The 20,311-nt window shown below is 36.6% G+C and overlaps 1 protein-coding gene across 2 annotated transcripts in view; it reads left to right on the top strand.

The window, feature by feature from the left end:
* RSPO3 (R-spondin 3) overlaps positions 1 to 19,999 on the top strand; it is an 89,873-nt gene extending 69,874 nt beyond the window's left edge. Inside the window, exons 5-6 of one of the 2 annotated variants that reach the window (XM_080805676.1) lie at positions 17,943 to 18,112; positions 19,489 to 19,999. In XM_080805676.1, the coding sequence (XP_080661802.1) occupies positions 17,943 to 18,112; positions 19,489 to 19,524 (206 nt within the window). In that variant the 3' untranslated portion in view covers positions 19,525 to 19,999. Of the gene's footprint in view, positions 1 to 17,942; positions 19,148 to 19,488 lie in introns of those variants that run through there. The other variant, XM_080805677.1, reaches the window with a different exon arrangement.
* The last annotated feature ends 312 nt before the right edge of the window (positions 20,000 to 20,311 follow it).

The following is a 20,311-nucleotide window of genomic DNA, read 5'->3' as shown; positions in this document are numbered from 1 at the left end:
AAGTTCTGTAACCACATTGGTGTGGGTGCACGGAGGAAGGCATAATTTCATTCTCAAAGAATCTCCCTGTTTTCACATTCTTTCATTTCTGTTAAAGCTGATCCTGCAGATGATACAGTCCAGATGGATTTCTGCTTCATAGGAACTCTTGTTCACAAATTAACACTGAAAATGCATTCCCTTTATATGTACATAATAAAATGGTAAGGACCCATCTTGTTTCACAATTTCGCTTGCAATTTATCAGATAGTTTTTAGGAAAAATACACTTTTGGTTCTCATATGGGTTGGATAAAGAGAGGAGGTACGAACTTTAAAAAAATTAGTTTCTTTTTGATCCTTGGCTGCCTTTGACTAATTTATTATTTTGTATCTATTATCAATAAATTCAATTTCTCCAAATCTCCTAGATTAGAGTTTCCAGAAAGGAATTTAAGGTACTTGTGCTTTCTAATGGTCTGTGTAGACAAGTTAGGTGCTGTTCATAACCAAGATGATCCATTCAGGTGACCTAGAGCGTTTGAATAGTAGGCCAGCAGTCTTTAAAAATGTCTTTGGCATATATTTATGAACTAAATATAAGAAAACCATTACAAAGTTTGGGCCTGTATTAGTTTTCTCTTGCTGCCATAAGTTACCAAATATTTAGCGTCTTAAACAGCACAAATGTATCATCTTACAGTTCCATAGGTGGAACTATAGTTCGAACACAGGCTTAATCAGGCTAAACCAAGGTGACCACCTGACTGTGTTTCTTCCTGGAGCCTCTAGGTAAGAATTTATTTCCTTGTCTTTTCCAGTTTGTAAAAGCTGCCCACATTTCTTTGCCCAAGGCCACTTCCTCCATCTTCAAAGTAAAAAACTAGCAGATTAAGTCCTTCTCACATAGCATTTCTCTGACCCTCCCTTTTGCTTCTTCTTCCACTTTTAAGGATTGCACCCACCTGGATGGTCCCAGATAAACTCTCTGAAAGTCAGCTGATTAGCAACCTTAATTCCATCTGCAATCTTAATTCCCTTTTGCCATGTAAAGTAACATATTCACAGCTTCCAGGATTAGGACATGGACATCTTCTCAAAGCTATTCTGCCTACAGAATGATACCACAAGGCTGTTACGGTCAAACAGGTCATACTTCTGAAGGGCCCCCAATTTGCATAATACTCTCTTAATGGACTCTAGGTAAGTGGTCACCAAGCCAACGACAAACTGGCCTTGCTCATCCTTATGAAGCGAACACTCAATAGTGATGATTTCCTTCATGAGAAATTGTTGACAGATTCAGCTAAGTCTGCCCAGTTCTTTCATTATTCTGTCTGTGTGTCCCCTCTGACTATCTTCCACTGATTTAAAGAGGAAGTTAATCCTTCTCTTAAACAGACTGTAGAAACCTATGACTAAATCTGTGACCCTCTTGCTCAGCATGATTGTGTTTGCATATTAATCAGGACAATTGGAGCCCAGAGTTTGGAAGCTGCCTGCAGGGGTACTGTAAGTCTTGTATCCTCACTGCTCCCAGCTGGAGTGATGCAATGATACCATGACTCATATAGGGCGATTTTATTTATTAGATCACAGCATCAGCAGAAAGAAAAGATTTCTTTACTGAAAATAGCATAAAGAAACTGAAAAAGCAATATAATCGTGACATGGGAAAAGTAAGTCTAATAAAATACCTTGTCCTACTAGAAAACTAGTGTTTATGAATAAAATGGTCATTAAACTCCTCAGTTTAAGCCTTACGATGTCACCACTCATCTTGTTTTGAATGATTCTGGCTCTGAACATTCTGTCTATTCATCCTTTCACTTGATTTTATATATTAAGTAACTACTATATGACAGGACCTGTGCTAGATGCTTGAAGCAAAAATGCTAAGGAAGATATACAAGTATGTATGAGACTCATTTGAGAGTTCATAATCTAATGGTAAAGTTAATTATAAGCAAGCAATGGCAAAATAGACAGATGGGCCTTATGTTCTGGGAATGAAGAAAGTAAAGTGTTATTGGCTGTTGCAGAACAATTAGAATTTTTCCAGCTAGAGAAGCTATCCATTGAAGAGGAACATCTAAGGCACCAAAGCAAGAAAGAGCATGATGTGACCAACTAATCATGAGATATATAGTGTGGCTGAAGCAATAGTAAATAGGGAAATAAATAATGCTCTATAAAATTTTGGAGTACAGGCACTAGGGAGATTTAAAAGCAAGAGACTATCAGGAACAACAGACCAGCACCCTGTGGTATAAGAAGACAGCCTGTCAGCACGGTGCAAAGTATCTGGAAGCAAAGAAAAGCAATGTCCCTAGTTTTGCAAAAATACATTCTAGAGAGGATAAGAGGCTAGAACTAAATGAGAATGAAAAGAGCACATTTGTGAGAGGTAAAATTTTCACAATTTTACTAAAGCAGATGGATTTGAGTGGGTTAAGGACGGCCACGAAAAGTCTTAAAAGAATTCAATTCCCTTAAGGTTTTACCCTAGTCAGATTAAGGCTGTTTTATTTTTGAAGGTGAGTTGATTCACTCAGCTGTTTTGTATTTTCACAGAAATCATCATCATTATTTTAGGAGTTACAACTTCATAAATCTTTTCCACTTTCTAAGTACTTATGTATCATTTATTCCCCATGCCTACCGCAAACAGAGTAATAGGAAAGATCCTCTCTAATGTATAAGTTAGAAGTAACTGAAACACCGAAAGTACTTCATTTAATGTCACATAGCTGAAAAGTAATATGGCTAAATCTATCTAAAATGCACATTTTCTGATACCTATTTCAGATTTTTATATTTAATTTATATTTTATATTTTTTGTTTTTTATATTTAATTTAATGCCACACATATTTTTAAGCACACGTTTAAAAAAATGAGAGTTTAAATAACATCAGTCAAGAATAGACAGTGGCTCTGTGGTTTGACAGAGAATCAGACTCAGATCCACCTTCGAAGTCCAAGGTCACAGAAGCTATACTTACTGCTTCCCACCTTACCTGCTGGAGAATTATTGGGGAAGACTTCATAGAGAAAGCAGCCTTCAAAATGTATCTTGAAGGATATATACAAGCAAGGAGGGATTTTCAAAACACTAACACTGCAAGTACGGTGCAGTGGGTTAATGTATCAATTCATGTATGAATCAAAAATGTCAAATACACACACAGAAAGAATGCAACTGCTTACTATGTGTTGTAAGCAATAGTGAAAATCACCTCTGATTTGAGTGATCTCTGAATTATTTGATGATTTTTAGAAATCACAGGTATCATATTCTGTTTGGACAGAATCGCACACCCATACCCAGACGTGTTCATAGTCAAGGAAAGCTGACCAGGAGACATTGTGTGCTGAACTCCTCAAGGTTCTGCTACAGTTAAAAAGTACCAATGGAGTTTGCAAGGCCCCAAAATGCGTTTGGTTAAGGGTGACTCAGGTGTAAGGGAGAAGAGTCTCCTTCTTATCCACCCTCCTAACCCTCAGAACAGCAGAAAGGCAAACCTGCTGATCTTTCTTCTGCCTTCCTTCAGTATTTCTACAGCTCAGTATTTTTCATCACCTCCTGACTACTACCCCTTTTCTTAAAAAGTCCCTGAAGATAGGAGAAGGATTTATACACAGTCAGTGATTACATGTTCCCCTTTCTACCTCAGTATGTCTTCTGGCACACAGGAAGACTGTTCACTTTGCTCAGAAAATAAACACCAAAAACATGGGTTATCAAAAAATATTCCTTTAAAACTCTTTCTATTTCCATTGACCTTTTTATTTCAAAGATCATCTTACTTGGTTCTTAACTGTTCAAATAAGTACTCATTTTCAAGGAGATTGAGTAAGACAGAGTTCATTCCTTCAGGAAGTGTCACAATTTCTTTAATTTTTAGCTCACTTGTTTAAGTCTTCCCTAGAACTTTCTCTCTCCATTAACTGCATTACACATACCATTTGCTGCCCTTGCTACACCCTCTTAAATTGAAAGTTTCATCATACTATCCAAGGGCACTTCATTTGGGTGGAATTCCACTGAAAGCAAAATTCAATAAATTACAACAAAAGCCACAGTCACTCAAAATCAAGGGGAAAATCAGGCTTCTGAGACTGTGGAGTTCCACTTCAAAAGCCCCAAGATTGGGTCAAGATGAGCCAGGATCATATTTCATTATTTTAAAAGAAGACTACATTCCCAACTCCTCCAAATAAAGCATCATTTATGCCTGCTATACAAGATAATTGAAGGAAGAAAAGGTTAATTTGCCGTCTTTCAACTTTTCACAGTCATCCAAAGTCCCTTCCTCTCTTCCTCCACTTCTCCTTTCCCTCTCTCTTCCTGACTACTTATTCTCCAGTCTCAGAAACTTTTTATTAGGTCGCTGTTTCCCAGTTTGGAGCTGGGAGATGGTCCACATTTCCCACCTCAGGGAAACGTTAGAACCTTCAAATCTCTGAAACTGTCCTAGAGTTTAAATTCCTTCTCAAAATAGAAGGGAGTAGGATACCTCCCTGTTGCAATCTGGGCTTCTAAGGCCCCTTCCTGAAGCAGCCTTAGGGATATTCTAGTTATTCATCATTGGTTTGGTCCTAAAGATGATCTTCTAGAGCATGGTCAGTCAAGATTATTTCCCTGAGAGCATGGTGTAGCTCTCTGGAGTGGGCTCTTGCCCCTTGAAGCCGATACTGGAACAGAAGTGACTTACTGGCTGAGTACTGCACAATAATAAATGGAACCTGTTAACACAAGTTGTTTGAGGGGCACTTGGGTGGCTCAGTTGGTTAAGCATCCAACTCTTAATTTTGACTTGGTTCATGATCTTAGGGCCATGAGATTGAGCCCTGTGTCAGAGTCTGCACTGGGCTTGGAGCTTGCTTAGGATTCTCTCTCTCTCTCTCTCTCTCTCTCTCTCCCCCTCTGTCTCTCTCCCCATCACCCCCACCCCAATCTCTCTCTCTCAGAAAAAAAAAACAAGTTGTTTGATTGAAATAGTGAGAAATCATGGCATATTTGCGTATGTGAGAATAACATCAGAAGCATCCTTCCATATAACTGTCCTTCCCCAACCTTCCCTCAAATAAAATGATGGCCATAAAATCAGGGAAAGAGAGTATTACTTATCTTCCATTTAAGTTTTTCAACAAATATTTACTTAATAGCTACTGCATACAGGTTCTTGCCCAAAACAAAACAAAACAAAACAAAACAAAACAAAACAAAAAAAGGCAAACCTACCACACTCTTTGGAGCAATGGTAGTGATGCTTCCCTGTGTACTGGTGTGTGGGCCTCATACACCTCAAGGTTCTCTGTGTACAAAATGATGCAAATGAATCTGAAACCCACTGCTAGAAGCCCCAGTATTATCTACCTACCACCAAAATAACATGTTCTGTGAACTATGTTTCATCCTGAAATATTTTTATAGGGAATCAAGATTAAGGTTGTGTTTCTACAAAAATAACTCATCATTTTTGCAATTATTACTACATATTCCTCCTAATATTACAAAAAATAGTATAGTTCAGTATCACCTTGACATTTTATAAAAATGGCTAGGAATATAGCTAAAAATTCAGTGATAATATATTATGATACATTTAGGGACCCGGTCAAAAAACAATGGAAGGAAATGAACTAGGTAGGAAATGAACTAGAAGAAAAAGGTGGGAAATTGGGCTTCTAATGATCATGTCAGTGTTGAGAGAGAAAGTCCACATACAGAAAGAAGATTGTGTATCTGAAGAATGAGAGTAATTCTTTAATTTCTTCTGCATTAATCAGATGCCTATTAGAGGACCTATATTTCATTTTCCTCACAACATTTTGAAAGTTCGTCAGGAAAAAAAGGATGCCAGTGTTAATTTGACATATGGGAAATAACCTTTGATGAGAGAAAGTTAGAAGTCATGCAGCCTGGCAGAGTCTGTTAATTTTAAAGGATCAGTCTTCTGAAGAACATTCCTAAGAGGATGAATTTCCTTGTAAGACTGGTTGAAAATTGAATGGCAAAACAAGCTTTCTGTCTTTGAGCTTATATTTTAAATCCACCAGAAAAATAGAACTTTTCCACTTATGGTGGGAAGGAACCTATAAAGACATATATGTGTGTATATAATTATATATACACACACAAGCATGCACACACATTTGCTACACATGTGCCTACCCTCCTGACTCTCCTCTCCCACCCTAATGCGCATGAGTGCAATGACAAAAGGAGGACAGTGAAAGCCATAAAATGAGATACGCTCAGATCTCACTAATCTCGCTTAATTATACAACCAGTATTTTTAGGTTAACAAACATTCAATTGACAATATATTTTAAAGAAATTAAACCTGTTGTATTCCACTCAAGTATATGTAACCAGTATGGATGACATAATTATAAGGAGCTATCTTGCTGGTTTTGGAAAATGCATGTGGAAAGTATTTCTAATAAAAGAACAGATATTTGCACCAAGAAAGCAGGATAAAAAGTACCTAAAACATTTTGCGTCATCTGCCACAAGTGAAATATGCCACTTATGATCTTATTATCATTATGAATGAAATGTATTTATTGCAAATTTTAATATAGTAGAGGCTAAATGAGATTTTTCTGTTTTCCATCCTTGTTTAAGAAATCAACAGTTTGAGATAGCGTGTGTAACTCAAAAAATTGTTTAAATACTGAACCAAGGTGAAAACATTTGAGAATGTACTGAAGGTCCATTAAAAAAGTGAACTTTACATAGGTAATCAATTAATAGCTGAAAAAATTAAATTACAGCTATAAATGTTTGTGACATCTCTACTAAAAATATCCCGGAGTAGCACATGCTAAATAGACTTGGTAGTTGTTTTTCCCTCTGTGATATAATTCCAGATTAGAGTTTCATTTTTTCCCCCCACAGAACAGTAAAAAGCTTCAAAGAAAGGAAGAGTGCGCTGTGATAGAATGAGAATTAGACATCAGGATCAACTAGTGCATGAAATGATAAAAGAGATTAGAATAATATCAACATTTCTGGTATAATCAATCACTGCAAATGTGTCAGCAAGTATATGAGGCCATCCCCTTCTGTCAATAAAACCGAGTAGACAATTTGAGTAAGGGAGGAAGTAGAGCCCAGTCAAACATGGCTATCAACACTTCTCTTTCTGTCTCAGAAGAACAAAATTCTGAGGCAAGTTCTTGGAACAAACAGAAATTTATCCAAATGAAAATCAAATGATAAATGCCAAGAGAATATTCTTTCTCTGGAATTCTTTCAGTTCTTCGACTTAACCAGCTGGAATGAATTTTCAAGTAGCATTTTGTTCAGCCTTTTGAAATGAAGGACTTTCCTGTTAATTGGAAAGCTATATTTCATCAAAGATAAAGACAGTGCTCTTGGCTTAGTGATTCTCTTTAAAAAGGAAAAAAAAAAAGACATTTGGTGGATATTTAACCTAAACAAATTCCAGAACATGCATTTTAAGTGTGAAGGACTGAACTGTGAGCCTATATACCTAACTAAAGAAAAATGGGGAAATTCAAATACCAATGTTATTCTAAGCTCTGCATGAAAACTTGCTATTATACTGTGCTCCCTCCTGAGAGGAATATGTAAGGACGGAAAAAAAAGTTGAAGAACACTAACTTTCAGAATCAAATATTGATACAACTGAGGGTTATGGTTTTCCAAGGTAAATTAATTGGGTAAGCCACAGATTTAAGCATTCTTTATTGTGTTACTTTAAAATGTGTTTTGAGGACAGGGATAACATGATTATCAACTCAGAAAGATTTAGAGCAAGAAAATAAAGTTAACCAGGAAAAAATATTTAAGACTCAGATTTTCAAACCAACCTACACTTTAGGCAGTACTTTCAACTTAATTGCTGGTTAGTGATATGTTAAATACACATTTGAAATTTAAATTGATGCAGAATTAGGCAACCTGATTTATCACAAGAACATGAAAAATTTTAAAAAGGAATTAATTATAATGTAATACTAAAGAAATACTGTTTCCAGACTTCTTAAGGGAATCACTCAATAGGTAGTCTGGGAGTTCCCCGGGTGGCTCAGTGGGTTAAAGCCTCTGCCTTCAGCTCAGGTCATAATCCCAGGGTCCTGGGATTGAGCCCCAAATCGGGCTCTCTGCTCATCATGGAACCTGCTTCCCCATCTCTCTCTCTCTCTGCCTGCCTCTCTGCCTACTTGTGATCTCTGTCTGTCAAATAAATAAATAAGATCTTTAAAAAAAAATAGGTAGTCTGAATGACAATTATGTATTCTCCTTTAAAATAACGCTATAAGAAAACCTCTTCATGATACTATTTACGTACTTTGAATCTGGCAATATGTGTAGGATAGGAATTTTCTTTTTTTTTTTTTAATTAACATATAATGTATTATTTGCCCCAGGGGTACAGGTCTGTCAATCATCAGTCTTACACAATTCACAGCACTCACCATAGCACATACCCTCCCCAGTATCCATCACCCAGCCACCTCATCCCTTTGACCACCCCCCTCTACTCCAGCAACCCTCAATTTGTTTCCTGAGGTTAAGAGTCTCTTATGTAGGTTTGTCTCCCTCTCTGTTTTCATCTTGTTTTATTTTTCCTTCTCTTCCCTTACGTTCATCTGTTTTCTTAAATTCCACATACGAGTGAATTCGGGTGGTTTTTGTCTTTCTCAGACTGACATAAGTTTTGCTTAGCATAATACCCTCTAATTCCTTACACATCGTTGCAGAGGGCAAGATTTCATTCTTTTTTATGGCTGAGTAATAGTCCATTGTATATACACACCACATCTTTTTTGCCCATTCATCTGTCAATGGGCATCTGAGCTCTTTCCATATTTTAGCTATTGTGTACTACAATAGATTTTTTTAAGGATGATGTCAAAGAAATACTTGACATAAACATTTCACAGACTCACACACACACACATATTTTGTACCTTGAGATATAAGCTGATGGTCTATAGCAGCAGCCAGCATGAGCCTGAGATGGGCAATAAAAAGAGTATGGTGTTATAAAAAAAGATAAACACATCAGTTCATTTTTTAAATAGTCTTAATACTTTGAGGAGATTGATCTAAACTGAAAACTTCAGGGAGGACAAGTAGCAGTGCAACTAGGCAGGCTTCGGTGATTTTTGAAATAATGGAGCCAGCCCCGCCATTATCTAAATTTCTAAAGAAAAGCCATATACACATAAATCCCCCTAGTATAAGTTCATAAATAGTATATAAAACAATCAGAATATCATATGCAGAGTCATTTTTTCCTTGAGAGAGCAGTTAATACTCATTTCACAAACTAGCTACAAACTTCATGGCAGAAGTAATGTACTAAATTTGACTGGATTTAGTAGGTGAAATTTACCAGCATACCCATTGACAAGTAAAAATCAGAACAAGTTTACAAGCTAATCCAGTAGATACAATTGTGTAAGACCCAAGATCTAGTTCAAAACACATTATGCAAACATGCTTAGACCAAGAAATTTTCCACATATAAATTAATGTGCATGATTAAGTTTCCAAGGGTTTTGTAATCTAACCTAATGTGGTAGATAGAACTTCAAAGTCAAGAGATTTTGCACTCAAACAAAACACTGAAATTACTAATTTCAAATGAACTTTTATCAAAATGTAGTTGATTCAAGAGAAATAAGTTTACATTAAAGAATACTAAACTTAAAATGGTTACCTATATAAAATAACTATCTAAATTGTAATGCCCTGCTGTGTTTTTAAAATATTATAAAATACAGGATACCCTTTACTTTTATAATGAGTAGGTTGTAAATATTGCAAATAGTAAAAAAAATCTTTGGGCACTTTCTCCTTTGTGCTTTTAACTATTCTTTTAACACTGATAATTTACAACAGGAAGGCATGTTAGTATGCCAGTACTCAATATCCAGCATCTTTAACAGTTTCTTCTGGACTCTAACTAAAGTCCCTCTTGAGTGCAGAGTCCAGGCTAAGATTCTGGGCAGCAGAAGCAGTGAGATGGAATAGGGTTACCTTGGGTGAAAGGGCCATGGAAATTTCTGTCAGCACAGAACTAAAATTCAGAATTTCAGATCCTGAATCTTCAGTGAGTGATGAAATTATTTAAACAACAGAGGAAAAAGTCTGTCAAGGTGAACTGAAAGTAATCCATAAGGAAAGTATTTGACCTGACAAAAGAAAGTTTATTATGCAAAAGCAGATTATGAAAATAGATGTTCTAAAAATTGGTCATTGTTGATGTTTATGATGTTTGCTATAAAATGAAATGATGTATAATAGGACTGCATTCATGACTCACTGGGATTTTTAAATCTAAATCAGTGCAGTTTTTTTCTCTCTTTGGATGTGAAGTGTAACAAAAAATAAAAATCTCTGATAATTTTATGAGGATTTCAGAAATGTAGCAGTGGTAGTTTAAAGTAAAACAAAGTTTCTAAATTATATATAAATGACACAATAGGTAAATAATTTCCAAAATTCACGTATACTACATTCTACCTCTTTACAACTGGGAAGGGAATGGAAATACTGAAGAATACATGGACTGCAGCAATAAGAAAGAAGAAAGAATGAAGTGACCGGGCTGGTCCTGACACAAAACATCTCTTTCAAAATACTGTTAGGATCTGAGGAGCCACTTGCTGCTCAGAATTCAAATTCCAGGGGCGCTTGGGTGGCTCAGTGGGTTAAGCCTCTGCCTTCAGCTCAGGTCATGATCCCAGGGTCCTGGGGTCAAGGTCCTGGGATCCAGCCCCACACCTGGCTCTCTGCTCTCTGCTCTGCAGGGAGCCTGCTTCCCCCTGCCTCTCTGCCTACTTGGGATCTCTCTCTCTGTCACATAAATAAATAAAATCTTTAAAAAATAAAATAAAACAAAAATTCAAATTCCAAGAGGTTAAGAAAGTATATTCTAAACCATAATTTTTAGAAAACTCTCTGTGCTATTAGGTAAGTCCATGCACTTTCCTTGCCCCCCTCTTTTGACTAAGTATCTTCAACGTGAACTCAAACAAGGATGCGCTACAACAGTGTGCTCTATTGAGATGCGACGCAGAGGCAGAAGGGCATAATGTGGTTGAGAGCCTCCTTTCCCCAGTGTTAGGTGGAGGGTATAGTAGAGCTTGTAGACCTGGCACTCTCACTTGGCAGCATACCTGTTACAGGGGCGCCTGCCCGGTGCAGTCATTTGAGTGGGCGACTCTCCGTTCATCTCAGGTCATGATTTCCAGGTTGTGGGATCCAGCCCCTCATCGGACTCTGCGCTCAGCCAGGGGTGGGCTTGAGATTCTTTCACTCTCCCTCTGTCCCTACCCCTCCCCACACTTGCTCGCTCAAGCTCTCTCTCTCTCTCTCAAATAAATAAATCTTAAAAAAAAAAAAAAGTAGTAGTATGACTGGTATACCTAAGTGTCCATTAACCTTTAATTACCATTAGTCTTACTGTTTTTAGAAACAGACCGCCCTAGTCATCTTCACCAGGATTACTGCAACAGGCTACTAACTGGGAACTTACTGAGCAAAGAGGATAGAAAATATAAGTAACCTAATCTAGGAAAAGGTGAGCAAGTGAGGAAGGTCCCCCCTGAAGGAGTGACATGTGGCAGAGATTTAAACACAAAGTCTGCATTAGAGCAAGGGATGTGAGAGAACGCATTCTAGTGAATGTATCAAACACATGGACTCAGTAAACGTGGTGGGCTGTGGTGAATGAAGTGCAGGGGTGACTAGAAAGAAAAGTGTGAGGCCATTGAAGGGAGTGACAAAGTGAGCAGGGGCTGGACAGAGGACCAGGACCCTGAGTGCCATGTTAAGACACTTGGGTATATCTGCTTTCACCTTCTAAAATTTACACTCAGTGTCTTACAGTCAGGACAGTCTTGTTTCTGAATTCCCAAAAGAATGTGACACAAATAGATTGCATCTCTTATATTAGTCCTTTTCAACTGATGGGAAAATGCTATTTTGATCTTAATATGTTTTAATGATCAGAGCTATCTTTGCAAAAATGGTTCAAGGTACTTTCCCAAATTAACAGCATTTGGCATAGAGTGTGTAATGTTATGCCAAATTATTTTTCTGTGAATAATTAATCAGAAGCATCTTGGAAGTTAAATAGAAATACAATTAAATCAATTCAGGTATTAAACTACAGAATAAATAATTCAGATAGTTTTAAACTTTAGAGAAATTAAGTGTCTATTTACAAATCCGTTTCTTCATATTTTCACTATATTTATTATAAATCCCTAGGTCAGAGTAATATCAAGGAAATAAGTATTTTTATTTCTTTAACAATTTTATTTATTTATTTGACAGAGAAAGAGAGTGAGAAAGAGAGCACAAGCAGAGGGAGAGGGTGAAGAAGCAGGCTTCCCCTTGAGCGGAGAGCCTGACGGAGGGCTCGATCACAAGACCCCCAGATCATGACCTGAGTGGAAGACAGACACTTAATCAACTGAGCCACCCAGGCAGCTCTATTTCTATTTTATTTTTAAAAAACAAAAAAGGTTTGAATGCATTCCTGATTCTACATGGTAATAATACAGCTGAAAAGAAATTTGGCCTTTCCGACTTTCAGCTGTGTTCTTTACCATTGGGTCAGGCTGTTCTGTGTTTGTATAGCCCACAATTCAAAAGCCTTTATATATTATATGTATCTATGTACCAGATCATAGTTGCTGAAGAAGTTAGACTGTAGCAATTTCCCCTCCTCTGCAAAATTTCCCAAGTGATATATTAACTAAAAGGAATAAAATTTGGAATTTTCATCCTCTATACATTAAAGTCAGGTCAGTTCTAGGTTTAAAAATCATTAGATTAACCCCATTTTCTCATGATTTGTGCTTTTTTGAAGGTATAAAGCCATGCGTTTCCAATTGAACTTCATTCCACAACCAATAAAGAGAAAACACCTAGCCATACATTTTGCATTTTAATGGAATATTTATTTAATTGGTCTTAGTTATAGATTCAATAATATTTAGTCTTCCATCTAGAGTGTGGGATACATTTTAGCTTTTTGAGAAAAATTCAAACCGCTTGTCTTGGAAGTGGACCTACTGAAAGCTCAATGGCTCCTCTTAGTGGTGGCATGAAAGAAATTCACCAGGAAGTCCATAAAGACCTCCGCACAAACATTGCTAAACATTCACAAAATTGTGAACTGATATTCACAATTTGAGTAATTCCCAACAAATAAATCCTATCTGTGATTCTATGGAAGCAACTTTTTTTATAACTCTCTTACATTTTAAAATCTAACTTAACATTTTCTATAGTTTTCATTTTTCACTTGGAATTTAAATAATACATAATTTAGGAAAAATAATTCAGGACTGCTTCCTTCTCTCTTTGTTCATTTTTACATGTTTATTCCTTTTAGTTCATATTTCTATTTGAACAAGTTTTAAAAAGACAGCCTGCAACTGATTTTCATTTTGTATCTAGCTGTCTGTTTCAAATGCACCTAGTCAGAAAACTTGACTTAAACATTAGTAGCTACGGTACATCAAAAAACATACTTTGTATATATAAAGAAATTGAATAAGAAACTATATGATGTGAAATAAACTTTGAGAGTATACATTTAAAGAAGTTGGATTTTCTATCGGTCTACAGCTATGGTTCTTATTCTTTGATAGAACTCGGGGTGAACTTGTTAACTACAGGTTCCTGGGCCACTCGTAAGACCTACTGAATCATAAGCTCCAGGGGTGGGGCCTAGGAATATGTATTTCTCAAAGTCACCTATGTTTGGAAACCTGCCTGCAGAAGACCCTAGGGGGTACTTAGATAAAGGACTATGTTTCTGTATTAATAGGAAATAATTTCAATATCTCAAAAATACCACCTATTCAATTATGTGATTCTGGTTTGCAATGAAATCTTAAATAATGTGACTAGACCGATCAGCACAAAAATTTCAGCTACCCTTTTAAAAGTTAAGGCTCAACACTGGGCATTATATAAGACAGATGAATCCCTGACCTCTACCTCTGAAACCAACAATACATTATATGTTCATTGAATTTAAGTTTTTTAAAAAGTTAAGGCTCAAAAATAAATACCTATCACTGCATACACTCCCTTTATGGATTCTAATTACAAAAGTGCTCCTGAAATCAGAAATAAGATCACATGTCAGCATATCCTATTGGCCTTTTCTAAACTAGTCACAGACACGTCCAAACTCTGCCCTGCTGTCAGATTCTGATACTTGCCCTTTTCCGGTTTTCAATATCACTGATCCTCAGGACAAACTCCCAACATGGCAATTGAGTCCTGTACATGATTCCAGCTTCTCTGAGTAATGTCCTATATTTAGACTCTGATCAAACCAAGGAAGTCTACTTTTTCAGTTCCCCAGATTGACCATGTCCTTGCGTGCCTTCATTGACATAACTGTTCACTGCCTGACATCCCCTTTTGCCCTCTTTGGCCTGGCAAAAGCTCATTCATTCTTTAAGGCTTAAAAACATCACCCCATCTGGGGAGTCCTTTTTCATTTCCATTGGCAGAGGTCAGTGCTTTCCTTGCTGTGCTCCCATTAGGAGCTTGCACATGCCTCTCTCCATTTTAGCATTAGCTTGTAACTATAATTATTGTGCCTGTCTCCATGTCTCATTTGTATCCCCAAGTTTTAGCACACTTTTTGGCATAGAGTAGAAGCTGAATTCATGTTTTTGTAATGAGTTAATAACATTAACTTTAATTTCTTCCATGATTAATGTGTGCCAGGCACTATGCTAAGTGCTTTACAAGCATCTCGTGTAATCTTTACAACATTTAGCAAGTAGTAATGATTATCCACATGTTAAATACCAGCTAATCCTGAGAGATGCCAACAAATTGCCAAAAGTTACACAACAAGTTGTTGGCAGACCTAGAATTTGAGCACTGTGTTTTTCTGATTCTAAAAACAGCAATCTTAAACAAATGTTGCACCATAAAGGCTCAGGTCATACTTGATTGCTAATAGTAATTTCTCTCGGATGGTCTCTATCCAACATCAATCTCGTACCTGGAACATCAGGGTTTGACGATCATTAGGACACTTTACCGCTCACTTCTGGTGCACATATACACATGCATAATCAGTGAATGTTGAAACGCAGACGTGTATGTAAGATTGTGGTAAGTTTGCTTAGTTTGCAAACTTACCAAAGTATAAAACAACTATTGACCACATCAATAAAAAGTCATCAGAATAGAAAAAAGAAGTCCCCTTTAATGAAAACCTTACAGGGTTTCCCAAATTGCACGTGATTTTTAGTGGACCTCAGCCACTCCCCTGCATTTCTATTTTATTTCTTGGACGAGAGGAAAATATATTATTTATGCAAAAGGGTAGTTAGTGTTTCCAACCACTAACACATGGTGTGTAAAAGATAATAATCCCATTTTTCTATTGTGCAATAGCCCTCTGTTGGGCAACAATCATGTACAATGTGCTAGTTTCCTGTTACTTTACTAGAGCCTCCCCTTACACTCACCGCCCAGACTAAATAGTTACTCCTTGGATAATAAAACTATAATACTGAGTTTCATGCTACTTCCAAAAATGTTTCTGCCTGTCTTAAGAAATAATTATATCAGTTTTCTAATAAACAGAAATGCACTATAAGTTGAGTATGTTGTCACTTGTGGCTAAAAAAACATATAAATCAATCTGTGGCCAAGAAAGAAACAATATATTTCTTATGTGTTCAGAATGTTAAGATCACATCTGTAAGATGTTGGACCATCATCAGAAGAACAATGTCAAACACTGAACTTTTGGATAATTTCCATAAAAATAACATTTTGTTTGGGGTCAGTAGTTTTTATGGAACTTTGGAATAATTTTCACTGACAGTTTTTTTAGAATTGAACACGAACACCTCCAAAATGCTCCTCAAAATGGAAATACTATGTAATCTAACATTTACGGCCAGGTCCCTCTGAAAACCAAGCACATATCATGAAAACCAGCATTTATCTCTTTTACTTTGTACAGTTTCATGAAAATTAAATTGTGCTGCATATTCAGAAAGGTAAATATACTCTTCAGTTTTCTCTCTTTAATTACCAAATTCAAGTCAACACTTCAAATGTGTAATAATTAAAGCCAGAATGAGAAAAAAACAAAACCTGGATTCCTTCCTCAGAAATTTTATCTATCCAGCAAATTCTTTCAAGTACAAAGAGTTATAGAATCGGTCAGTCAGTATACAACTAGTTCAGCTCTAGGCATAACAGTCACTCCTAACATGTTTTTTTGTTCATCACTACATATCCAAAACAATTTGACTGATACTTGTCTTACAGTGGCCTGAATTCTTATTTTTATTAACTGTCTTTTTAGAGTCCAGATTTTGGAGGTGCATTATGTTTAGCCCAAAAAGGCAAGTTTTCGTAAAGTAGTTGGAAGATTTTATAAATATAGTCTCAGACAAGCTAGTTGTGGCATAAAATCATTAATCCAAGGAGACTTTGTTGGCCCAGGATACATATGCAGTATTAATAATATTGCTCCCTAGGAGTCTGTAACCAGAGCTCAAGAAGAAGAAAGCCAAACCACTGAATTCAATATTTGCAGCCTATTTCAGGACATAAAATATTTTGGTTCTCTCATACAGATAAATTCTCCAAAATACTTTGTCTAAAATGATTTTTTTGTAGACAGATACTAATTTCAAATTTTACATGGCTTAGTTTCTGGGGATGCACATTATCAGAATTTGTCCCACACCAAGAAGTAGTAAGTCCTAGTTTTCATTTCCTATGATGCTGATTAAATTCAGTAATTTCTCATTGGGATATATATAATCATGGATGTTACTAAAACCATGCCCTCAGAAATTATTTTGCACTGTAGACCAAATATATATATATGTGTGTGTGTGTATATATATACACACACATATATATATAGTTTACATGATAATAAAATACCTAGATAATTCACTGTATAGAAATAAAAAAACTCACTAACTAACTAACTAACTAAATAAATAAAAACAGCCCATCCAATTTGGTGCAAGCCTCATGCACTTTGCTACTTTGCTCAAATTACTCTCTTCCGCTAAAACTCTTAGCAATTTTCCAATGCCAACAGAAGGAAACTCAGTTCTTCTCCCTGGCTCCAGTCTACCTTGCAGAATGCCTTTCCACATCAAAACCTTTAAGGTCCTATTGATTCCACTTTTTAAAAATACCCCATACTGTGAATCTGAACTAAATCTGTGCTTCAAACCCAGTTCAAGATCAGGGACCTCCATGGAATCCAGTGTATATCCAATAAATATTTGCTCATTTGGGTGAGAGAGACACAATGTTCCTGCCTGTATAGTTGATACCATAGGGTTATTGATAAGTTATGGTTAGCACCTGGCTGGGGATTGCAAAGAAAATCGATTTCAACATACAAACATTTGTGTTGAAATAAAGTACATTTCTCCTGGTATTTGCATATGTGTTATGTAAATCAAGTCTCTTTTAGTATATGGCATGCAGTTATAGCAGGACATTGCAAATATCTAACTGTTACTTGGAAAAATTTGAATACAAAGGAGTGCCTTCAGTAGGAGTTAGATAACATAAACAGATTAGGAATGTCTTATATGGCACAAAATCTATTCAAAACTTTGTATTAAATATTCTCAAGTAACCATGATGTAAATTAATTCTCAAACTTATAACTATATAAGTTCTTATAACTATAGAACTCTCTACTGTCCAAAACTACCATATGTTAATTGCTTTGTTATATTTTACGCTCCGTGTTCACATTTCTTGAAATATGGTACAGATCTAATCAAAAGTATCTGAGTGAATGATTTAAAGAGTAGACACTTGGTATCTGTGGTCTGATATGCAACCTAAGAGAAATTTAACTCATTGTTTAAAACTTAGAATAACCAAATAGAACATGATTGAACGTATTTTTAAAAGGTGTTCTTTCATTTCAGGAAAAAAAGGAAGGGAGAGGAAAAGGAAAAAACCTAATAAAGAAGAAATTAAGGATGCCATACCTGATAACAAAGGTCTGGAACCCAGCAGAGAAATTCCAGAACAACGAGAAAACAAAGACAAACAGCAGCAGAAGAAGCGAAAGGTCCAAGATAAACAACAGAAATCGGTATCGGTCAGCACTGTACATTAGAGGGTCCCATGAGATCGTTGTAAACTCATGATGCTGCTATCTTAACCAGATGCCCAGGACAGGTGCTCTAGCCATTAGGACCACAAATGGACAACGTGTCAGTTACTGCTCTGTCTCAACAACATTCCAGATAGTTGCTATATTCTTTGTACAAGCATAGCTAACAACAAAGAGCCAAAAGTTCAAAGAAGGGATGTTTTCAAATGGTTATCTAACACGCTTCTGTGCATTTCTAAGAGACAAGAAATTTTGTATATAATTATCAATAGGCTATAAGATGTAACAACATAATGATGACATCTGGAGAGCGACATCTTTTCCCTATAAAAATAATTTTTCAAGCTATTGCTTTAAGAAGCGAAAGATAGTTCTGCAAATTCGAAGAGGCAATATCCCTTCAAAGTCAATAAGAGATCAGGGAAGAGAAACATCTTTCAAAGAACAGTGTTGTTTTGTCCAGGAGATTTAGAGAGTGCTCAGACATTAGGGCCCGGCATTTGGAATCATAGGAATTATCACCACCGAAACGACCGTTTTCAGATTGGTTCTATTGCCTTCACCCTGTCCTTCGGCAAGAAACACGAGAGTGTACACCAGAGTTAAGCATACTGTGTGGGATTGGAAAAAGGCAAAATGTGGAAGAAACCATAGCGTTGGAGATGACTTCTGTGCTTTACAAAACTGTGAAGGGTTGTGATTACCTGGAACAGGTCTCTAATCGATGTCAGCACTGTGTGGTTCAGCCTCTGCTACCCCTTGGGTTATATAAGTCTGTAAACATGTACTTGTAAGTTCCAAAAGCAAAATCATACTTATTAGAAGAAAATTCTGATTTCACAGAAAAACAAAAACTAGAGCAAGGAGACTAGAACATGTTTGCAAAGTCATGTGTTTTCTGCAGGAAAAACAATTTTATTACCACCTGGAACTAAAAGGGGATACTACTTTCTAACAAGGTGTATCTAGTAGGGGGGAAAGCCACCACAATAAATATATTTGTTGATAGTTTTTAACGTTTTGTTCATTTTGTTTTATTGGAAAATTGTTACTCTTACAGACTCATGAATTAAGAAAGGGGATTCTGTATCCTATGTAATCTGAACATACCACATTTCTTGATGTTTGCTTTTGGAATCCACCTTTTGTAAGTAGATAGAGATTTACTTATAGCATATTAGGTGATATTTATTCAGCTTTTCCCTTAATCAACAAAGTTCTAATTCTAGATGCATAGGCCTCCCGAAATGATTTCACAGCTCCCCCTTCACTGCTTAGAAACTAGCATCTTTCCTTGTGTGTCAGTTCCTCCTGCATTTTGAACATTTGGCCTTTTCTTCTCCATGTTTTCTCAGTCTGTGGATCTCTTTTGGGGATTGAAGTCAACCTAGCTGAAGGCCTTACCAGTGTTTCACAGAGGACACAGCCAGCCCAGGACAGAAGGAGGCATCTTTGAGCAAGCCCACAGAATCTCGCAGCCCACCTTAGCCTTCCTGTCGTAATGGCCGGATGCAAGGCTGCTCTGCCCACCACACACTTCCTGGCCCTCTAAAGATCAGTGCTTTCGGAAGAATTGGCAATTGAGTCTGGCTTCTGGCTGCCTATCTCTGGTCACTTTTTTTCCTCCAACTGTACTGTTCATGTGGACTGCTTGGCTTAATTCGTTTTTCACTTCTCTTGTTGTCTTCCAAGATATGAAATTTTTGAATGATGCATTTCTGTTTCTTACTTTGGTGTTTTCTTCCCTAGTCTGCATGAGATAAGTGTTTCAACTAACTAGATCTATTCCCCATGTACGAAAATAATTCTATTTTCAACTACAGCTTATATCATCAAGGAGAAATAAACCTTTTCCTACAAAACTATATTAAGTGGAAGTATATTCCCATGCTCTAGGACTTTTGGATGGTTTCAGACTTATCTTTGTCCTCAATCTTATCTAGTCCAGCAGTAGCAGCCAAATTATTTGTCTCTTTCTGTGTTGGTCATTGTCTCCATTCTTCCAAAAAGCCAGTTACTGGGAGGGTCTAGGCGTGCAAATGCAGTGCTGAAAAATGGTTAAATCAGCCAGGACACAACAGCTGTGGCAATGACTGTCATGTCTTCCCAGGTGTTTTGACTGAAGACTTTTACCCTGAGATCTTCCAGAAAACAGCAGATAATCTAAATCCTTGATGC

The sequence above is a fragment of the Martes martes genome (assembly GCF_963455335.1).
Source record: "Martes martes genome assembly, chromosome: 6".
In the NCBI taxonomy this organism is placed as follows: Eukaryota; Metazoa; Chordata; class Mammalia; order Carnivora; family Mustelidae; genus Martes; species Martes martes.
The sequence above is the reverse complement of the archived record's forward strand: the minus strand, read 5'-3'. Positions and strand labels throughout refer to the sequence as shown.